The sequence below is a fragment of the Pteropus medius genome, unplaced genomic scaffold, assembly GCF_902729225.1.
Source record: "Pteropus medius unplaced genomic scaffold, Ma_sr-lr_union100, whole genome shotgun sequence".
Taxonomy (NCBI): Eukaryota; Metazoa; Chordata; class Mammalia; order Chiroptera; family Pteropodidae; genus Pteropus; species Pteropus medius.
In genome coordinates this window covers 1-22,774 of record NW_024342474.1, presented here as the reverse complement: position 1 = coordinate 22,774, position 22,774 = coordinate 1, and the positions used below count along the sequence as shown (strand labels likewise).

The 22,774-nt window shown below is 33.9% G+C and overlaps 2 protein-coding genes and 1 pseudogene across 5 annotated transcripts; 2 read left to right on the top strand and 1 right to left on the bottom strand.

Moving 5' to 3' along the window:
- Positions 1 to 263: 263 nt before the first annotated feature.
- LOC120604872 (olfactory receptor 6C2-like) lies at positions 264 to 7,345 on the bottom strand. Of its 4 annotated transcripts, none has more exons than XM_039865595.1 (2): positions 6,922 to 7,345; positions 264 to 1,707 (listed from the first exon to the last, which is right to left on the bottom strand). In XM_039865595.1, exon 2 carries the CDS (start codon positions 1,680 to 1,682, stop codon positions 744 to 746), a length of 939 nt encoding a protein of 312 aa, XP_039721529.1. In that variant the 5' UTR covers positions 1,683 to 1,707; positions 6,922 to 7,345; the 3' UTR covers positions 264 to 743. The 4 variants fall into 4 exon arrangements, with proteins under 4 accessions (XP_039721529.1, XP_039721528.1, XP_039721527.1 ...); XM_039865594.1 differs by having other exon boundaries at positions 6,926 to 7,345; XM_039865593.1 differs by having other exon boundaries at positions 264 to 2,075; positions 6,922 to 7,343.
- On the top strand, positions 6,648 to 15,202 carry LOC120604838 (olfactory receptor 6C2-like; annotated as a pseudogene).
- A 4,252-nt stretch (positions 15,203 to 19,454) lies between these two features.
- LOC120604870 (olfactory receptor 6C2-like) lies at positions 19,455 to 22,748 on the top strand. The gene has a single exon (XM_039865590.1). The coding sequence runs from the start codon at positions 20,497 to 20,499 to the stop codon at positions 21,469 to 21,471; it is 975 nt and encodes a 324-aa protein (XP_039721524.1). The 5' UTR covers positions 19,455 to 20,496; the 3' UTR covers positions 21,472 to 22,748.
- The last annotated feature ends 26 nt before the right edge of the window (positions 22,749 to 22,774 follow it).

Genomic DNA, 22,774 nt, shown 5'->3' with positions numbered 1-22,774 from the left:
TTGGTTAACAAAATCCAGTGTTTCATGTGTACAATTCAACAGTGAGGTACATATATATATATTGCATTGTGCGTTCATTGCCCATAGTTAGGTTTCTTTCTGTCTCCATGTATTTGACCCCCTTTACCTCATCTAATGCCAAATGACTAGAGGTGAGACAGAGAAGCTTTATCAAACTTTCTGTGACTGCCTGTCCTTTGGGTGAAGACTATAGCTGGAAGATCAAGTTAATTCATCATCAACATGAAGCTTACAAATGGAAGATCAAGTTAATTCATCATCAACATGAAGCTTACGAAGTCATATTTAAATGTGGACATCTGGCTGGTAGTTTAGGAAAAAGAATGATGGTTCATGTATTGTATATTTTTATTGGGCAGGTCTAGAAATATTGCACATCCCTTTCACACCCATACTATTAGCTATAACATAGTCTACAGAGCCACACCTCACAGTGTAGAAATGTGGCAGAAAAATGTAGTCTATTGGGTTTCTGGGAATACCAACCAACATGTTTGGCAAAGCAGTTTCTGCTAGTGAGTAAAAGTAAACATCTTAGAATTTAGTTTTGATAGAGTGTAAAAAATGGAACAGTCAAGGCTCATAGTAAACACGTTTAAACACAAAGGGCAAATGTCCATAAGACTGGAGAATAAATCACGTAGACAAAAATATTATCAGAAACTTCAGGTTTTCTGCCTGTTTTTTCTTCCTTTTAATTGGTTTCATTGACTCTTTTTTCCCTACATCTTTGAGAGGAATGCAATTTTTTTAATTGAGTCATGAAAAGCTTGCTTCACTTGCTTGTTTCTCAGTGTGTAAATAAAGGGATTCAACATGGGTGAAATAGAAGTAATAAGGAGTGAAATCCCCTTATTAACAGCCACCTCATCCTTTGCTGAAGGTTTGACATAAATGAAGATGCAACCACCATAAGTAATGGAAACTACGACCATGTGGGAAGAACATGTGGAAAAGGCTTTTTTCCTTTGCTGGGCAGAGGGAAACTTTAGAATAGTCCTGATGATATAAGTGTAGGAAAGAACTACACACATGAGAGTGATGATGAATGTTAACACAGCACACACTATAACCATCTGTTCTATCAACCATGTGTCAGAGCAAGAGATCTTCAGGATAGGAGATGCATCACAGCAAAAATGATCAATGACATTCGAATCACAGAATTCCAGGCCCAAACCCAGACTGATTGGTGGGAGAATGATGATCAGTGCTGCTACCCAACAGAAGAGGATGAAGTTCTTGCAGACTCTGCTGCTCATGATGGTCGTGTAATGCAGAGGTTTGCAGATGGCCACATAACGGTCGTAGGACATGGTGGCCAGGAGAAAAAATTCTGTTACTGCGAAGAGGTCTGTAAAAAAGAGTTGACTGGCACAAGCATTATAGGTAATGGACTTGTCCCCAGATAATATGCTAAACAAGAATCTGGGAACACAGGCAGTTGTGAAGAAAATTTCTAAGAAAGAGAAGTTTTGAAGGAAAAGATACATAGGTGTTTTAAGGTGGGAATCAATCAGAGTGAGGGTGATGATGGTTAGGTTTCCAGATACACTCAACATGTAGGAAAGAAATAGAAAGATCAAAAGCAAAATTTTCAGTCTTGTGTCATCAGTCAATCCTAGCAAGATGAAGGTTGTCAGTGTGGTTTGGTTTTTCATCCTTGATTATTGTCTCTTGCCCAATCTGCATGAAACAGTGAAGAAGACTTTAGAGGAGGAACTCCAGAGTCCTGGCCATTTTATAACCTCAAGAGAAGTAAATCTGAGAGTGATTCCTATACAGTTGGTCAGTGGAGAAGAAAACATATAATGCATGCCAATGTTTGATCACTTCTTTGTGTCACACGAACTGGCTATTCATATTTAAATCACATATTTCATACTGCTGCTTCTAATAAATCTACAATTCAGCCATAATTGGTGTCAGTTTAATATATTATCTTATAAACATTATTGAAAAACAAGTCATCTTTTAATAAAGGTTGTTTTGGATCTACTATTCTTTCTGCACCTTCCTTCCTGTCTCCAGACATGCTTCTGGCAGAAAAGTCCCTAAAAAAACTGATGGTCTTTGTTAAGACAACACATGCATTGAAGTTTACCTGCGTATTACTTATTAAACTGGCAATGAATATTTATCACTTATAGTTTATCTTGTTTCAGCTTATCAGTCCAGCTTCTCTGAGGTGTGTTCAAGATATTTTTACTGTATATATTTTCTTAAAGATTCATTTAAATGTGTTACTATTCAAACTTTTTGAGGTTTCCTCACAGAAAATTTACTTCAAATCTATTTATTTGATATTATTCATATTTATTCTTGGCCTTTTGTTTCTCCTACTGTTAGAATAGAATATCTGTGTTATACAGTTTTATACTTTTTAAGGTATGCTTGTGCTACAAAGGATTTCTTTCCAGCTTACAAGCAGAAATCTGGAATTGCTTCCTCTGTTTATTTAATTTCCTTTTAGATTCCTTGGACAGTGAAAACTCTCAAGCCCTCTAACCAGCTGCTGTAGGTTCATATTCTGTAGACCCTGAGGGCTCTTTTCCCAACAAATTATTCTATTATGACCAGATTTTTTATATTAAAATTTTAGCCCGAATTTTATTTATTTCTAAACACATTTGAAATGACATATTTCCATTTTTTGTATGTATTGTATAGTCATTTGTTTTATTCAAAATTTATTATAGACAATAAGGGGACATTCAGGTACATTTACAGAGCTGAAGAGCCAATATTTCATGATATTTTTGGTTTTGGTTAGTCTTGTTTTATCTTGAAATATACTCAATCACTATATTACAAAAGATATTTATCAGTATCAAGTTTAACAAGGTTTAGCAATTTCTTAAATATACTTACACATATTTGCATGAATTTCTACTATCTGATAATTGTCTCCTCTGTCCTATTAACTTCTTATATATCAACTCATGTGAGTTTTGCACCATTTATACTACTCTAGCCAAAGTCACCACTAGCTTCCCTCTTGTTTCAATCATAAAATGAAATTCAGTCTTCATTTAACTCAAACTCTCTGCTACATGTGTGACTGTAAACAGCTAATGTATGAAAGTCTTTACAACTTGATTTCTACCATCTCACAATTTCTTGAATTTCTCCCTAACACTTTGTTTATTCTTTTCCATTCTCTCCCATGGTTCTTTTACCTTTTCTAATCTCTATGGTGGTTGGTACACCTGAAATATCTCTTTTCTAGGCAATTCTCTCTTTCACTCTGTTCTCTCTCTAGAAGATTCTCATAAATAAGGTGACTTCAAACAGGCTGATGATTCACACATTTATATCTTCAGGGATATTTCACAGTTTTATGGATTCAACATTTAACTCATTTCTGGGCATGTAGATCAGAGTTAGAGGCTTTGAATTTAAACTTTTCTTTTTTGTTTCCGAGTCCTTGAGCAACTTGCTTAACTTCTTTATCATCTGTTTTTTCTCAGGTGCAAAATTCAGATAAAATAACATATGCATCTTAAGATTATATTGAGAAATTTAGATAATGTAGATAAAAAATCTACAGCTATATCCGGAACATAGTGAATATTCATTACTATTTATGATATTGGGCATTCTTATGTTTTATCTTATTATTTCCTATTGACAGGCCTCTAGATTTGCACATTTCAAGATTTTTAACATGGCATTCATGATTACATTTCCTTACTTGTCTACCCTAAGTTTCATATAAAGACGGTCTTTATGATTCTTTTTTTCTTTATTCCCATTTTCAGTTTATCACCAGGTCTTTATATTTGTGTTATGTTCTTATTTTTTCCTTTAACTCTCACTCACAGTAAATTTTACTCTGGGTGTCTATCTCATAGCTGAAGTATTGCAAAAGTATATTAATTAACATGATTAACACACATCTTTGCTTTCTCTATTCAATACTTTAAAATACATGTAATCAGAATCATTTTTCTAAAGCCCAAATATGATTAATTGGTATAACTAATTCTCCCTATGTGCTGTAGAAAACTATTTTTTAACTTTATGAACTGTATTCCATACTAGATACTTCCTTGAAACTCTTGATTTATCTCTCAGTTACCTGGAAGTTAATTGATTTTGGCTTTAGGTAAGAATGGTGAAGAGGAGAAAGAATACTTTCATGGGTTCTGACCACTGCAATTTGCCACAGGAGTAGTAGTGGTGTCTTAGAGCTTATACAGAAAACTGCTAGAACTTAAGCAGCAATGCACATGAATAGATGTTTGAGGACCAGAAGTGATGATAATGTTAATTCTGATGGATACTGACATTTCTACTTCTTAACACATCAGAACTATATAAGTGTTCCTGAATTATGATGAACCTGGATTGAGGGAGACAACACAGATATATAAAGATAATTCACTACAATGAGGTGGATAGAGTTAGGGAGAGAAAACACCAATATTAAGTTACATAGAAAATAAATACTTTTAAAAAGTATTTTTTCAGTTTGTAAATGGAGTTTTGTAACTGAAACATTAATCTTAATCCTTTTAATGACTCCCTTTTGCCCTCATTATGAAACTTAAACTTCTCAATATATAGAGATCTTTTAATATTTCAAGTATCAGTCTATGCAATTTACCACCTTTCTTATTCTGTTCTACTAGGATATTTGCACTGGCTGCTAGGAAGAGATGGTACATCTTAGTGGTAAAAAACACAGTCTATAGAATCAGGCCACTGGTGTCATCTCTCCTGATTCTATTTGCTTCACTTATCTACTAGCAGATGTGGAGATTCTCATATGTTGGTCTTTTTGTCTCTATGATCACTGTGCATGCAGTCTCTAACCTCCTTAACCTTTTTTTAAGTTTTGGTTTAAGTATGAATTCCACCAGGAATCTATCTAAAACTTTTTAAGATAGAAGTAGTTTTTCCTCTTACTATTCCCACCATAGGCTATGACTATTCTCATTACTGCTTTTATGACTGAATTGTTAAACAGTGTTGACAAATTTTACTTTGACATTATTGTGTCCCCAAGCAGCAAGCTTATCAATAGGAATGTTAAATGTTCTTTAACAGTTTGAGGAAATAAAGAAATATTTGCCTAATTTTCTTTAAAATGCATTTTAAAGGTATTTTCTTTTAATTGCTTAGCAGGTCTTTAAAAGGTTTTTTAATTTTTATATAAGCCTATTGATAAAAATTAATTGATCTTTTGAGACTGCCTTCAATGTTATGCAGGCATGACTCTGACTCTCTATTGTTTTCACATAGACTAATGTTTAGTAAGAGAAGGTATACTTCCTGTGTTTTTAACACAGTCTCTTGAATAAGACTGCAGTGTTCTCATTTCCCCTTTCCTCTTTAGGTTCAGTTTCCTCCATAATATTTAGCTCATAAAATTATTGTCAGCATTGATTGAACTAATCCATTCAGAGTGCCTGGCAGATAGTAAGTTAAAGCTACTGCCTCTATTTTCTCCCTTCATTCCCCTATGTCTCTCTTTTTTTTCTCTAAAATTTGTTTTAATACTTATGCTAATGTATGAGAGCACTAATCAATAGCCACTATAACTACTGTGTTTTCTTTCCTGCATTCCTTATGAAGTATGTAAATTTTGGTGCCTCTGATAACCTGTTCAATGTTCTGTAAAAAATACCAAGAGCAGAATTCAGAGACTACAATTTTGGACACAAGGCAATAGATTTTCCACATTCCTTTCTCAAGTATCATTAAGTAATTAATTACATGGCCAGTTATTTCCTTCTGTAAATAAAGAATCTGTGTCTTTTGTTTTCTCTCTAGTCCAAAAAAAAAAAAGAATTTCCCATGAAAAAAATTAATTTGTTATATGAATGGTTTCACTTTTTAGCAATCTTTACCCCACAAAAAACCTGTAAGTGTGTTTTCCTAAGGTCCGAGACATCGAAAGATGTTATTTCTATCAAGACAGTAACAAATAACAGTGTTGGGCTACTATAGATAGAAAATTATCTACGGTTTATAGGTATTTCTATAGAAAAGGAGCACTAAACTGGGCTCGGGGGAGAAATAATTAGGCAATAATCAGGTACCCTTTTAGAGAGGATCATATAGGAATTGATCCTTCTGAATTAAACAGAAAATTCTCATGCTCTCAGTACCTCACTGTGGCGTCTTAACTCAGACAGAATTCTGAGAAACCATTGTTCCAGGTTCCCAAACTCTCCTCCCTTTCTAATCACCAGTACTTTACCTTCTGTGATACTGGAATGTGAAATGAATGTTCCAGTAAACCACTTTCATTAAGGTGAATTTTCTATTTAGTATTTTTCAAGAAACATTTGCATTTATAATGAGCTTATTGATTGCTAATGACAACATTGCATTTATGTATAATATCCTCTGTTAGAATGCTAAATTCTAACAGAGGATATTATAGGTACATCCTGGTATAAATATATATGTATACATATAAATATATACATATGCATATATATACATACATATATACATATATATATATATATACACACATACATATATATGTGTATACACACACACATACATTCCTGGTAAGAGTAACGTTGTAAGGCAGTCACTCCTGTTTGTTCCTCCTATTCCTAGGAGTACTCATGAATTAATTCAAAACATATTTATCTAGAACTTACGACATGGCTGGTAGTGCTATAGATATTAAGGAGAAAAAGAATGAATAGATAACAGACTCATCTCTACTGATGCATGTAATAAATATTTCTAATAAGTCCAATCTCTTCAGATTTCATTTTTCTAATATAAAACATTAGAAATAACTGTTTTCTTTCTCAGAGACATCCGATATTGCCATCTCTGATTTTTACATAGATTACTCTGCTGTTTTCCAGAGACCAAGGAAATAGAATGTTGAATGAAGAAAGAAACTGAAATTACCAAACAAGAACGTACTCACTCTGATGGAAAGTAATCATGGCTGCAGTTGACTGTGTGTAATCTTGATATCCCAAAAGTGAAACTGAAAGTATGTAGAGTCAAATAATGCACACTAGTGCCCTTCTCATGAAGACATACATGTTCACAGATAATCTTTTTGCAGTAGAAAGTGCTCTCTGAGTTGCCAAAAGACTCACGTTAAAGTTTATTCTACTTTAAACTTAAGAAACAATTTCTTACATATCAAAGCTAAATAAAAAGTTATTTAGTTTAAGTGTCTGATAAATGTAAGGTGATTTTTAGAAGATTTGAAAGAGATGATTTCTGATTTCTCTGGGCAAAGTTATACAGTGAAGTAAGATGACTTTTATTATTTCCAACTCTTATGTATGTACCGGGGCTCTCTGTGTGGATAACTAAAGGGTCCTTCGTGACCAAAGTTCAAACATGACTAATGAATTTAATATACACTGAATTTTGGCAAAATACCTAACAGAGGCACAGCGGGAATTCTGTCCTTGGAGACAGTAAGGTGCAAGTTTTATTAGACACATTCCACGTGTAAAACAATACTTGTTTGATGAAAATGTATTTCTGGCTACTCTCCAATCCATAGATAACAAAGTGTTAACAGAAGACAACAAAATTGCTTTATGTCTGTGTTTTCAATGGAAAAAATATATAAATATACTCAAAAGTAGTATATATACAGTCAATTTCTAAGCCAATAACTGTAAATACTTTTCCATGGTAAAAATATAGGTCACATCATAATTTTTCTGCATTGTATTTTTTATGGATGAAGCATTATTTAATAAAGTTTTCATATTTAATAATTATAAAATTATATATTAAATATCTTATTTTAAATAAACTTGATTGATTTCCTTTGTTTAAATTATCAGAAGAGGAATTCCTGAGGCAAAGGCCTCTTACATTTTATAATTTTGAAGTGCATTGCCACATTTTGCTTCCAAGTGTAATACCACATTATATACACAAAAATAATTGAGTCTCTCATTGTTACTGTTGGGATTGTGAGATCTGAAGGAATCTCACCCTCATTTCTTGCTTGAGTTCTGAGTCAACTAGAGAGAGAAAGTAGGCAAGTAAATGGAGATTAAAATACCAGTTTTATTATAAATAGAGGTATTGAAAACATAGCTTTGAACATCCCAATAAGAAACTCCTGAGTTAGTCATAGCCATGAGATAGACAGTACTAGAAACCCAATTCTACCTCTACCACCCAGAACAGATCCTATGACTGCATGACTTGAACATCTGATATCTATCTGTAGAAAAGACAATATAAAAGAGAAAATGTAATAGGATGGATCTAACGTACCCACATTCTTGTTTAAAATTCATCTGTCAAATAAATCTCTTTTCAACCCCAGGAGAAGGATAGGTAAAATAGAGGCCAGGTGACGGCACAAAAGAATTATTTTAAAAAATCCAAATCTTAAGACTAAAGCAGAATGACTGCCTATCTTTATGATGTTATTTATTATTCAACAATTCCATCCAAAAATTATTTAATTATATAGGAAAAGGTACAGACATTTGACTTGGTTATCTACACTTTGTTTAAAATCCAAATACTGTGAAGTGGCACATCAGCTATAGATTTCTGTTCAGTAGAAAACACACCCTAGAGATTACAGTTTTATGGCTCTACAGCATATTAACCAGTCAATATCTATTAGGTACTGAAAAAGCAGTCTTTTGATTGTATAATGCTTATTCTTTGAATTTGTCTTTGAAAAACTCTGACCAGCTTACTGATTAATTGTTAAAATTAAATAAAATATTTTGCACATAGTCTTTGAATAATTGTATGAATCATGAACTTTTAAAAAGTTTTTGAAATTTATTCTTTAATAGAATACACCTCCGTATAGAGAGAAATATGAAGAGTAGGGATTATTTATTTCTTCCTAGTAGTCACCATATTTCTAATATTTTCTCTTAAACAAATTGCCTTAACATTAAGCCTATGGTTAAAAAAGGTATGTGGCTACCCCTCAAAAGAGAAGATTAGCTCTCTTTAAGACAGAACATCTTCCACCTTCCCAGTTTTATTTTTCTATTGCCAGTTCTTTTGAATATTTTTATGGGCTTATGGTGAGCATTTTAAAATTTACTCCCCAAAGTGGTACTAAATAAATTAAGGAGGCCACTCTAAAACTATAATTGAAAATTTAGCTCCTAAAAATAAAGGAGATGGTGCTAAGTGAAATAATTCAAACAGAAAAAGCTGAGAACCATATGATTTCACTCATCTGAGGGATATAAAACTGAAAGCAACAAATGAACAAAACAAACAGAGACTCACGAACATAGACAACAGTTTAGTGGTTACTAGAGGGAAGGGAGGTAGAGGGAGGTAGACAAGGGTAAAGGGGGTCAAATATGGTGATGGAAGGAAATTTAATTTTGGATAGTGAATACACAATGCAATATACAGATAACGTATTATTGAATTGTACACTTGAAACCTATATAATTTTATTAACCAATGTCACCCCAATAACTCTAGTAAAAAATAAAAACTAACATTAAAAAAAAATAAAATGAATCGGAATAGAAAAAAAAATTTTTTAATAAAAAAGGTCATGGACATATTCATTACCTTGATGGTGGTGATGGTTTCACAGATGTACGCATAGGTACAAACTCATCAAACTGTATACATTAAATACACGCATACATAGGAACAAATTGAGATAACAATGACTGAAAAAGGGAAGATTCAAAGATCCAAATTTGCAAAAGGGAATAGAGATAAGGCACATGCAGAAAATAAATGACTATATATATATATATATATATATATATATATATATATACTATCTTTTACATATTTGTAATGTTAACGGCACACCAAAGATTCAGAACTGAAGTATATAACATTAAACAAGAAGAACTAGAGGCAAAACCCACAAAAGTCAACCAAAATAAAGAAAACAGAAGCACAAGGACAAGGAAGCAATGGAAACACCAAGCTACCAGAAAGCAAAAGATAAAATGACTATAAGAAGATCTCATATTTCAATAATCACCCTAAATGTAAATGGACTGAACTCACCAATAAAAAGGCACAGAGTTGCAGATTGGATCAAAAAACAAAACCCAACCATATGCTGCCTCCAGGAGACACATCTCAGCTCCAAAGACAAATATAGACTCAAAGTGAAAGGGTGGAAAATATTTCAAGCAAATGGCATTCAGAAAAAAGCAGGAGTAGCAGTACTAATATCAGATAAATGGACTTCAAAATCAAAAAGATAAAGAAAGATACTGAGGGGCATTTCATAATGATAAAAGGAATCATGCACCAAGAAGATATAACATTTATTAATATCTATGCTCCCAATCAGGGACCCCCGAAATATGTAAAGCAATTACTAACAGAACTAAAGGGAGAAACACACCAAAACACTATCGTAAGTACCCCACTGTCGGAAAAGGACAGATCATCCAAACAGAAAATCACATCCTTAAATTACACATTAGACCACCGGGACATAATTCACATTTACAGAGCCTTCCATCCCGAAACAGCTGCTTATACATTCTTCTCTAGTGCACATGAAACATTCTCAAGAATTGACCACATACTAGGACACAGAGATAGCCTCAACAAATATAAGAGGGTTGAAATTATACCAATCTCAGATCATAATGCTTTGAGACTAGAGATCAACTGCAGAAAGAAATCAGGAAGAACCACAAATACATGGAGATTAAACAACATGCTACTAAAGAATAACTGAGTCAGAGAAGAAATAAAAAGAGATCAAGAGATACACAGAAATGAATAATAATGATAGTATAAAATATCAAAACTTTTAGGACATGGCAAAGGCGGTCATAAGAGGAAAGTCCATATCATTAGAGGCCTGTTTTCATAAACAAGAACAAGCCCAAATAAAAAACCTAACACTTCATCTTAAAAATCTAGAAATGGAAGAAGAAATGAAGACTAAAGTCAGCAGAAGGTAAGAAATCATCAAAATTAGAGCAGAAATAAATGAAATTAAAAGCAAACAAACAACAAAAAACAGTAGAAAATATAAATGCAACAAAGAGCTGATTCTTTGAGAAGGCTAATAAAATTGACAAAGCTGTGTCTGGACTAACAAAAGAAAAAAGAGAAAGGACACAAACAAAATCAAGGATGAAAAAGAGGAAATTACAACTCACATCACAGAAATATAAAGGATCATACAAGAATACTATGAAAAAGTATATAACACCAAATTTAGTAACCTAGAAGAAATGGACCAGCACTTAGAAAAATACAATCTTCCTAGACTGAATCAAGAACTGGAAAATCTAAATAGACCAATCAGCATTTTGGAAATTGAAACGATCATCAAAATCCTACCACAAAGTAAAAGTCCAGGACCAGATGGCTTCACCAGTGAATTCTACCAAACATTCAAAGAAGATTTAATACCTATTCTCCTCAAACTCTTTCAAAAAATCAAAGAAGAGGCAATACTTCCCAACAAATTTTGTGAGGCCAGTATAACTCCCATACCAAAACCTGGTATGGATAACAAAAAAAGAAAACTACAAACCAATATCTCTCATGAACACAGATGCAAAAAAAATCCTAAATAAGATACTAGTGAACTGATACAGCAACATATTAAAAAGATTATACACCATAATCAAGGGGGCTTCATCCCAGGGGCACAGGGATGGCTCAACACATGCAAATAGATTAATGTGATACACCAATGAACACATTAAAAAATAAGAATCATAAGATCATATAAATAGATGCAGACAAAGTCTTCGACAAGACATAGCACTCAATTGTGATCAAAACACTAAAAAAGTCAGTACAGAAGAAAAGTACCTTAACATAATAAAGGCCATATATGACAAACCCTCAGCCAACATTATACTTAATGGTGAAAAACTAAAAACATTCCCTCTAAGATCAGGAACAAGGCAAGGCTGTCCACTATCACCACTGTTATTCAATATAACATTGGAGGTCCTAGCAAGTACAATCCGGCAAGAGAAAGATATAAAATGCATCCAAATAGGAAATGAAGAAGTCAAACTGTCACTATTTGCAGAGGACATGATTCTCTATATAGAAACCCCTAAAGACTCCACAAGAACACGACTAGAAACAATAAGCAAATACATTTTAGCTTCTGGATACAAAATCAACAATTCAAAAATTCATAGTGTTCCTATCAGTTAATAGTGAAGTATCAGAAAAAGAAGTGGAAAAAATAATTCCTTTTGCAATTGCAACAGAAAGAATGAAATACCTGGGAATAAATTTAATGAAGCATGTGAAGGACCTGTATAATGAAAACTACAAAGCCTTATTAAAAGAAATCAAAGGAGATACAAAGAAATGGAGAGATATTCCATGTTCTTGGATTGAAGAATCAACATAGTTAAAATGACCATATTACCTAAAGCATTATATAGATTTAATGCAATCCCATTCAAATCCCTTCAGTATTTTTTAAAGAAATAGAATAAAAAATCATCAGATTTGTATGGAAGCACAAAAGACCCCGAATTGCCAAAACCATCTTGAGAAAAAAAGAACAAGGCTAGAGGCATCACTCTGTCTGAGTTCAAATATTACTACAAAGTGACAGTAATCAAAATGACATGGTATTGGAAGAAAAATTGGCACACAGACCAGTGGAACAGAATCGAGAGTCCAGAAGTAAATCCACGTTTATATGGACAAATGATTTTGGACAAAAAACTAAAAACATACATTGGAGCAAGGAAAGCCCCTTCAATACATGGTGCTGGGAAAACTGGAAAGCCACTGGCACAAGAATGAAACTAGACTGTTGTCTATCACCATACACCAATATTAACTCAAAATGGATTAAAGGCCTGAATATAAGACCTGAAACAACAAAATGCATAGAAAAAAACATAGGAACTAAACTCAAGGACTTTGGAGTTAAAGAAGATTTATGAACTTGACCTCAAAGGCAAGGGAAGTAAAAGCTAAAATAAATGAATAGGACTATATCAAATTAAAAGCTTCTGCACAGCAAAAAACAACAACAACAACAACAAAAAAACCATCAACAAGGTAAAGAGACAATCATCTGAATGGGAAAAGATATTTGCAAGCAATGCCTCCGATAAGGGCCTAATATCCAAAACATACAAAGAACTCATACGTCAACAACGCCAAAAAACAAAAGATCCAATCAAAAAATAGGCAGAGGACCTGAACAGACACTTCTCCTAGAGGATCTACAAATGGCCAACGAATATTTGAAAAGGTGCTCAACATCGCTAGCTTTTAGGGAAATGCAAATCAAAACCATGATGAGATGCCATCTTACATCTGTTAGAATAACTATAATCAACAGGACAAGTAATAACAGATTCTGGAGCTGGTGTGGAGAAAAAGGAACCCTTATATACTGCTGATAGGACTGCAAATAGGTACAGCCACTATGGAAAACAGTATAGCGGTTCCTCAAAAAAACTAAGAATTGATCTACCATATGATCCAGCAATCCCTCTCCTGGGTATTTACCCCAAAGACTTGAAAACCCATATCCAAAAAGATATTTGCACACCAATGTTCATAGCAGCATTATTCACATTGGCCAGGACATGGAAGCAACTGAAGTGTCCTCCGATAGATGATTGGTTAAAGAAGCTGTGGTACATATATATAATGGAATATTACCCAGCCATAAGAAGAGATGTAATACTGCCATTTACGACAACATGGACAGACCTCAAGATAATCATGCTAAGCGAAATAAGCCAGATAGAAAAAGTAGAAAATCACATGATATCACTTATATGTGGGATATAAACCTAAAAGCAACAAATGAGCAGGACAAACAAAGAGAGACTCAGAGACATGGACTATAGGCTAGTGGTTACTAGTGGGGTGGGGGAGGAGGGGGAAGGTAGGCGGGGTAAAAAGGGTCAAATATAGAGTTTAGTGGGAGGGTGAAGTGGGTAAAGGGGATCAAATATATGGTAGCTGAAGGAAACTGGACTTTGGGTTGTAAATACACAATAGAATATACAGATGTCAAATTATAATGTACACCTGAAAATTATATAATTGTGTTAAGCGATTTTACCCCAATAAACTTAATAAAAATATATAAATAAATAAATAAAATATTAATTATATCTCACTAAAGCCATTTAAAAATTGAATAAACAGAATAAAACTTGGAAAGGAAGAATTAGTAATCTTTATATTTTTAATGCAAAAGAGCTAGAACAAGGGTTGCAATCTAAAATCAAATAACACTATGGACATTCTAGTAATAAACTTATAACTTAGAGATATCCCAAAGTTAGGTAGTTAAAACTTCTCACATTATGTAGGTACAGAGTTCCTAAAAAGTAATCATAGATAATTGATTTTGAAATAAAATGCCCTAGTCTTTGTGCATTAAAAGTATAAAGAAGATTATAAATTTTTCTACCTGAAGTTTATTCTGTTTATTTCTTTTTTCAAACAATTTTTTGAGCTATAATTGATATTTTAAAACCTGCACATATTTAATGTCTACTGGAGATAGGACCATTATTTATAATGACTATGTTAGTCAACTATTTTTTTCTTCATCTTTTTGGATCAACAGAATTTTTTCTTCTGGCCACCATATCCTATGACTGCTATGTGGCCATCTGCCAACCCTTACACATTTGACTGTCATGAGCTGCAGAATCTGCAGAAGGTTCATCATCTGTTGTTGGGCTAGCTGGAGGTTTGTTAATCATAATTCTTCCACTTAGCCTAGGCTTAGATCTGGAGTTCTGTGACTCAGTTGTTATCTATCAGTTTCTCTGTGATCTATCTCCTATCCTCAAGATCTCTTGCTCAGACACATAGTTCATAGAGCAGATGGCAGATGGTTATAGCCTGTGCTATGATGATCATCATGACCCTGGTCTGTGTAGTCCTCACCTACACATACATCAGCAAGACAATCTTGAAATTTCCCTCTGCCAAACAAAGGAGAAAGGCTTTTTCCACCTGTTCTTCCCACATGAATATTGAATCCATCACCTATGGGAACTGCATCCTCATTTACATTAAACCTTCAGCAAAAGAAGTTAACATTAATAACTGTGTGTCAGTACTCACTACTTCCATTGCTTCAATACTAAACCTGTTTATATATACTCTTAGTAACATGCAAGTGAAACAAGCGTTCAATAACTCAATCAAAAGAATTGCATTTTTCTCAAAGAATAAAGAAAATACTGAAATCATGGAATCAAGTTATAAGGAAACTTTTGTGTAGTGGATAGTGCAGGATCAGAGCAGATCAGCAAACTGTTTTTGATGCGCGGTAAGTACAAAAATCAAAAATAAGCTTTAGATACTGTAAGAGCAACATGACAATATTTGTTAAATTTAATAATAGACTATTTGAACTTGTATTTTGTTTTTAAATTTCTTTTTAAGTAATTTATTTCCATTGCATTTATAGAAGTATCCATATACAACAAATTGGAGACTAAATGCTAGTCTTTCATACCACGTATAGTTTGGGAATTAATTTTCTAAACTATGTATCTTTTTAGTCATCATGAAAGTCAGATTAACTGTCTAAACACATTTTTAGTCTTGTAGCTAAAATAGAGCCTAACTAGTTCATTTTTGCCCTCTCTTTGCAAAACAAATGTGCTAGGCTGCCATCTCCCATTGAGAAATGGCCCATGAGAACAAGCCAGATTACACTTCCAAATCAGTGTCACCCATTCAGCAAACAAGTCGGTCATGTTTTTATGTGAGAAATGATAGATGACTAGACAGATGATAGATAGATGATAGCTAGATGATAGATAGATAGATAGATAGATAGATAGATAGATAGATAGATAGATGATAGATAGATGATAGATAGATGATAGATGATAGATAGATAGGTGATAGATAGATAGACAGATAGATGATGATAGACAGATAGATAGACATGATAGATAGATGATAGATAGATAGATAGATAGTGATAATAGATAACAATGATAGATGGATGGATGGATGGATGGATGGATGGATGGATGGATGGATGGATGATAGTTGATGATAACTAGATAACAGGGCCATTCCCAAGAAGTTATTACAAAAATACTTTCTAAAAATCTGAAAGATGTAGCCCAAGCATAAATAAATGTACTTCATCATGAAAGAGGAAAACTAACATTAGAGAACTGGAGGTAACATCCCGAATGCGAATTTATAATAAAGATGGAACTAAAATAGCCCCTCTCAGGACAAAGCATGCCAAGTACTAAAACATATCCAAACACTGATTATAAAAGGAGCTACATTGTGCACAGGGGAGAGAACAAATTCCAGTAACATTCAACTAAGTAAGTATGGAAAACCCAGTTTATGTATTGGTCAGAAATCGGTACTGTAAAGTGTGAAAGATCAAAAAAGTATGAACCTAGTGTTAGTTCTCAAGGAAAAATCTTTATACTTTTAGTTTTTACATTCTTCACAATTTTTCATATTTCTCTTCAGTCCTCTGTGTCTAGGCATATGGAATACTTTTGTGTCTCTATACTTTCATTTCTAGATCCTTGTTCATTTTATTTCTAGATCCTTTTCATTCTTTAGCTTTAAACTCTATTCATCCTTCAGATCTCAGCATAACTATCAATGCCTGTGAAATCTTTGGCCACTCCCCAAATCTATGCCTAATTAGATAGCACCCTTTCTTCCCATTTCTCCACATCTTTCATCCAACTTCCCCACATTCTGCTCTTTTAAGCTTTGTTGATTCCTCTCTATAAACTTATAGGAAAAACTCTTTTAGACTAACCTTGAGATGCCTGCAGTTTTTATCGTCACTATATTCTTCCTTTTGTAACAGTTTCCCCTGTTATAGTATATCCTCCACCCTTCTTGCAATAACCCTTTTGAGTAGTCTTTCCTTACTAAGTCTGGATTAGTTTTGTGATACTTTCTGAGTTTACTGCTTGTTTAATCCTATAAAGAGGATAGATATAACTGTTCTTCCAAACAACACTATTGAGTATTTATGATACCTATTAATAACAGATATACTGTCCTGGATTGTGAAGACAAAGAATAACAGACCCTAGTCATAGAGGACTTAATATATTAGCTTTAGTGATGTTAAGTAGAATTTTATCAGAGTCATTTTGTCCCCACAAACTAAATTGCTCCCCCTGCTTTCAGGAGGACAAAGAAGGGTCAGAGTGTCTTCTCGCATCTGGACTCTATTTTTTTCTGGCTATCTAACAGGATTTTTATTCAGCACCTTCCAAACATAATCACAAAATACAGTCATACAATTATGAAAACTAAAGTGCAGCCACTAGAATAAGGGTACCTTAATTTCAATCCTAACTTTACCACTTTCTAGTTGCATGATATTAAGCAAGTTGCACAGCTTTAGCGTTTGATTTCTTGATCTGCAAAGGGTGGTAACAATTATTACTGCAACATGGGGCTGTAAAGATACGAGTAATGCATATAAAGAGTTTTGAAGAGTTTCTAGCATGTCGCAGTTTTATTATCATTTTCCCTAAACTGGATAATACTGCTCCAGAGTCTTCTCCTATCATCAGCATCACATCTAACCCAGGACTGGACTGACTTGCAGGCTAGTTCCCTTTCTAGTGAATCGCATCTTTAAAGATGATTTTCCCCTTACTTCTGGCCTGCATCATCTCTGATGGAGAATCTGTGATCATTCTTATACCTGTCCCCGTAGCTGCTTTTTTGAGTTTTTCATTATCACTTGTTTTGAAGAAAGTAATTATTATGATCCTTGGTGTTTATCCTTTTTGGTAATTATTGACCTTTGGTTGTCAAATTTGTAGACTTTCAGTCATTTTTTATTTCCTCAAATATTTTTTTGTAACTCCTCCCCAGCCCCTGTAGTCTTTTTTCAGTCTAAACTCCAATTTCACATGTTGGAGCACTTCTAATAGTCCTAGATCTCTTAAATCTGCTTATATTTTCCTCTCTGCTTCAGTTTATCTAACTCTTATTGTTTTATCTAGAAGTTCTTTTACGCCGCATTATATATAATACTATTAATATCATGCAGTAAATTTCTCATTTCAGTAATTGTGTTTCATTTCTAGGAGTTTCCCTTGGGTTTGTACATATTTCTGAAGAAATTTCTCTTCTAGAACATTATGGCTAGAGTACAAAAATATTTTTACTGAAATAATAAAAATATTTTTTAATTACAAAAATAGAATATATATTTTTGTTTGATTAGTTATATTTCTATATTTACTTTAATAATAATAAAATATAAACTTATAAACTTATTTAAGAGCTTGCTTTTTAAATCTTATGGTAATAAAATATGATGGGTTTAAATTTAATTAAAACAAAGATATAAATAGGTTTCCCTATGTTTTTGATTTCCATTGATCTTTATAATTTACAGCCAGGTATACAAGTTATGATCCTTGTTCACATATTTGTAAATGTTGCATACAATATATTTCAATAAATTTTCTGTTTTATAATCTGAAAGGATTAGAAAAATTAGTAAACTGCATCATATAGTATACATTTTATCTGATTGATTTTTGAAATAATCTTATTTATAAAGTAATAAGTAAATACAATAGAAAGTCAGGGTTCTTTCATCTTCAAAGTGAGTTGGGTGATATGACCATAAATACAAATTATTTAGAAGAGCTCATTATCTCATTCTTGTAGCCTATGCTCCAGTCTCTAAGCTGTTCCATCTTCTTTCTCCTGAGGGTCCTTATCCTCAGAGCAGCATTTTTAAGGCTTTCTGCCAAGATGAGGACACAAAAGATTCCATAGCTATTTTATGGAACTGGGTCTCCAAGGAGCCTTTTGTTTATTCATGAAGTTACAAGTTCGCTAAATAAAACAAATGCCAATCTTGTTAATGTGGAAACCGCCTTCTGCCCAGGAAATATCCAAATCTCCAAAACCTGAGAGAATTCTTGATGCTTCTCAACTCTCAGAACTGCTTTTGATTTTCAGGTATTGGCTGCATGAGGGAATACGCCTTAGGTTTATAATAACCAGAATCTTTTGGGATGAAAACTTCATAATTTTTGGTGAGGACAGAAAGATCTATGCATTTCCAAACTGCACATGAATATAGAGTGAAATAACAAGCACTGCAGCATAGAAAGGCAAAAACAGATTTAAGCCTTAAGAACTAATGTTGCTCAGCAACAACCCGAAGTTATGATTGACTGACAAAAAGTAAGTACAATGAAGTTTTTATTTGCAGTGCCCTTTGTAAAATATGGTCATAAATGTCCACGTAAAAAAATTATTATATCTGTTTTTATCAAATCAGAGATGTTAGTATGCATTTTGATGTTTTGTAATAAACCAAAGTTATTTATTATAAGTCAGTTTTGAAATTCATTATACTAGAATACATGAAAAATCATAGCAGGTTGATTTTTATGCATTAGTTAGTGTAGTATAATTTGAGAGATCAAGACAGTAAACTCCTACCTTATCCTTAATCGTAAAAAGGAAGAAGGTACACATACGCATTTACACACACACGCACACACAAATATGATCATCACTCCCATGCAAAACAAGGTTCATATAGTCATGATTTATCATCACACTTGACACCCCTCCCTTCATTACAAATACTGATTCATCAGAACTTCAGAATAAACAGAAATGAATCAGTCACATTCGAGCGTCAATTACTTTCTCTATTCCTGCTTTGTAACATCTAGGATAAACTGAGTTTCATGGATAAACTGTATGATTGAAAAAGACACCATGTTATTTTCAGAACACTGAAACCTGACTAGCATGTGCAAGGCTGAATTCAGTATCGCAGTGATACTGTGCCTGCGTGCCCAAGACGTTAGGGGAAGGGGAAGTAAACTCAACTAAGTGTTCTTTACAGCATCCCCAATTCATCGACTGTGTTTGCACCCTGAGTAGCCCTTAATCTGGGGGAAGCTTTCAGCCTTCAAGCAAAGAAAAAAACCAAAACAATGTCGGCCTTCTCTACCATAGTGTCTGCGAACCTCGAGGCTTAACTGAGGACACTACACATCTTTTTGCGAGAGTTGATCCTGCCCCCAGATCAGTAAGAAGAGGACATTTTAAACAGGGACGATAAAAAGTAAAATCACGTAAAATAATAACTCGGGCCTGCAGAGGGAATTCCTAATTGTTCACTGACTCAGGGAAATTTCAAGCCCTGGAGACACCGACTACAGGTATCTGAATTCCTTTGTAATTCACTGATGAGAGCTAAAAAATAACCTCGCAAAATTTATCTCAGTATTACACAGCATTTGACCACTAGCTTCCATAACTCATGGGTAGATAGACTGAGCCAAAAGGATTGGGAACAAAGTAAAACTATATGATTGGAAGATAAGGCAAGAACGAAAATTTAGTTACTTCTCATAACCGCAAGAAAAACGTTACACACAGAGAAGATGATCACTTCAAGAGAGTCAAGTCAGTTTGCTTAGCACTTATAGCCAGTGTGGAGGGCTCGTTTGGGCTTCACTACACTCTATTCAAGTGTCTCTGAATTCTTCACGCAGACTGGGCAGAAAGCAGGAATCCATGATGAGAAACCACACAATAACAACATTCATCCTGCTGGGACTGACCGATGACCCACAACTGAAAGTTCTGATTTTCATCTTTCTTTTTTTCACCTACATGTTGAGTGTAGCCGGGAACCTGACCATTATCTCCCTCACCTTCGTAGATTGCCATCTTAGAACAGCCATGTACTTTTTTCTCCAAAATTTCTCTTTCTTAGAAATCTCATTCACGACTGCTTGTATTCCCCGATTTTTGTACAACATATCAACCGGCGACAAAATCATTACCTATGATGCTTGTGCTGTCCAAATATTTTTTACCTATCTTTTTGGGATAACAGAATTTTTTCTCCTAGCCGCTATGTCCTTCGACCGCTACGTGGCCATCTGCAAACCCTTGCATTATGTGACGATCATGAATAACAGAGTCTGCAATAGGCTTATCATCAGCTGTTGGATGGCTGGTTTGTTCATCATAATCCCCCCACTTAGCCTGGGGCTCAGTCTGGAATTCTGTGACTCTAATGTTATCGATCACTTTTTCTGTGATGCCACCCCTCTGCTAAAGATAGCATGCTCAGACACAGGGTTCATAGAGCGAATGATTTTAGTGTGCGCTGTGTTGACTTTTATCATGACCCTTGTCTGTGTTGTTCTGTCCTACATGTATATCATCGTGACGATTCTAAGGTTCTCTTCTGCTCAGCAAAGGACGAAGGCCTTTTCCACCTGTTCTTCCCACATGGTTGTGGTTTCCATGACCTATGGCAGCTGCATCTTCATCTATATCAAACCTTCAGCAAAGGAAGAGGTCGCTCTTAACAAAGGGGTTTCTCTGCTCATTTCTTCTATTTCACCAATGTTGAACCCATTTATTTATACCCTGAGAAACAAGCAAGTGAAGAAAGCCTTGAATGACTCATTCAAAAGGATTGCATTCTCTTTAAAAAGTAAGAGAAAAGAGGAGTTGATTACTCACAATGGAGGATGAATATTCCCTCAACTTTTCTGGTAAAATTCTAGTCATGTTTGTGTCGTAATCATCTCTCTTCTAGTTTATGAACATTTTGCAACTTCTTTTACTTGACTGATGGTGTACTGTAACAAATTAATTCCTCTATTCCAAATCTATTTAACAATTCCGTTCTCATGGGTACAGTTGTATCATAAAATTGGAGTTACAGGTTATAAATAAGGTGTGATGCAGTAATAAAAAGCACAAGTTTTTGTAAGAATATATTATATAGGAAAATATGTCAGACTAAACCAATGAAAGAGCACTATCACTACAAACATTTGAAACATTCTCAGTACCATTTAATAACTATTATTCTCAATGTTTAGCTTATCTTATAGCAAATAAGGGAAATCCCTAGGTGGCAGCGATAAAGAGGGAACTGAAAACAGGCAGCCTAAGTCTACAAACTGACATAAGTATGCATAGACTACAAAAGAGTGAATAAAGACATTTCACGATGTACCCAAGCAGAATGAATTAAGTACCACAAGAAGATGGAACATGAAATCTCCATAGCCACATGATGAAAAAATTTAGAAATAGCACAACAGCATGCAACTAAGATTACCACACTGATGTACATTCGATGAAAGGTAGAATTAAAAACAATCTGCCTGCCCAAATTTAGATGATAAATTTGAATATTTTTGGCTATTCGTTTAAAAAAAAAAAAAGAACAGAAAATTTTCTCTAATGTACCTTAAAACCCTGATTTTACATTCACACAGTAGAGTTTTTAAAGTCTACAAATCAGATATAAAATTGGAAATTAAAAAATACGAATTTGATCTCAAAGGCAAGAAAAGTAAACGGAAAAATAAATGAATGCGACTACATCAAACTAAAAGGCTTCTGCACAACAAAAAATACCATCAACAAACCAAAGAGTCAACCAACGGAATGGAAAAATATGTGCAAACAATGCCTCTGATAAGGGGTTAATGCCCAAAATATATAAAGAGCCCATACAACTCAACAACAAAAACACAAACAATCCAACTATAAAATGGGCAGAGGACCTGAACGGAAACTTCAAAGAAGACATACAAACAGCCTGCAGATATATGAACAGATACTCAACATCGCCAACTATTAGGGAAATGCAAATCAAAACCCAATGAGATATCACCTCACAAGTGTTGGAGAGGTTCTGGGGTGAAAGGAATCCTTATACACTGTTGGTAGAAATGTAAATTGGTACAGCCACTAATACAAACAGGATTAAAGTCAAAATCAAAAACCAAATAGGAATTTCTAGTCTCCTCTGTGTTAGTTA

Excerpts from the sequence above, each read along its gene's own strand:
- LOC120604872 (XM_039865595.1), bottom strand. The coding sequence starts at position 1,682 with ATGAAAAACCAAACCACACTGACAACCTTCATCTTGCTAGGATTGACT.
- LOC120604870 (XM_039865590.1), top strand. The coding sequence starts at position 20,497 with ATGATGAGAAACCACACAATAACAACATTCATCCTGCTGGGACTGACC.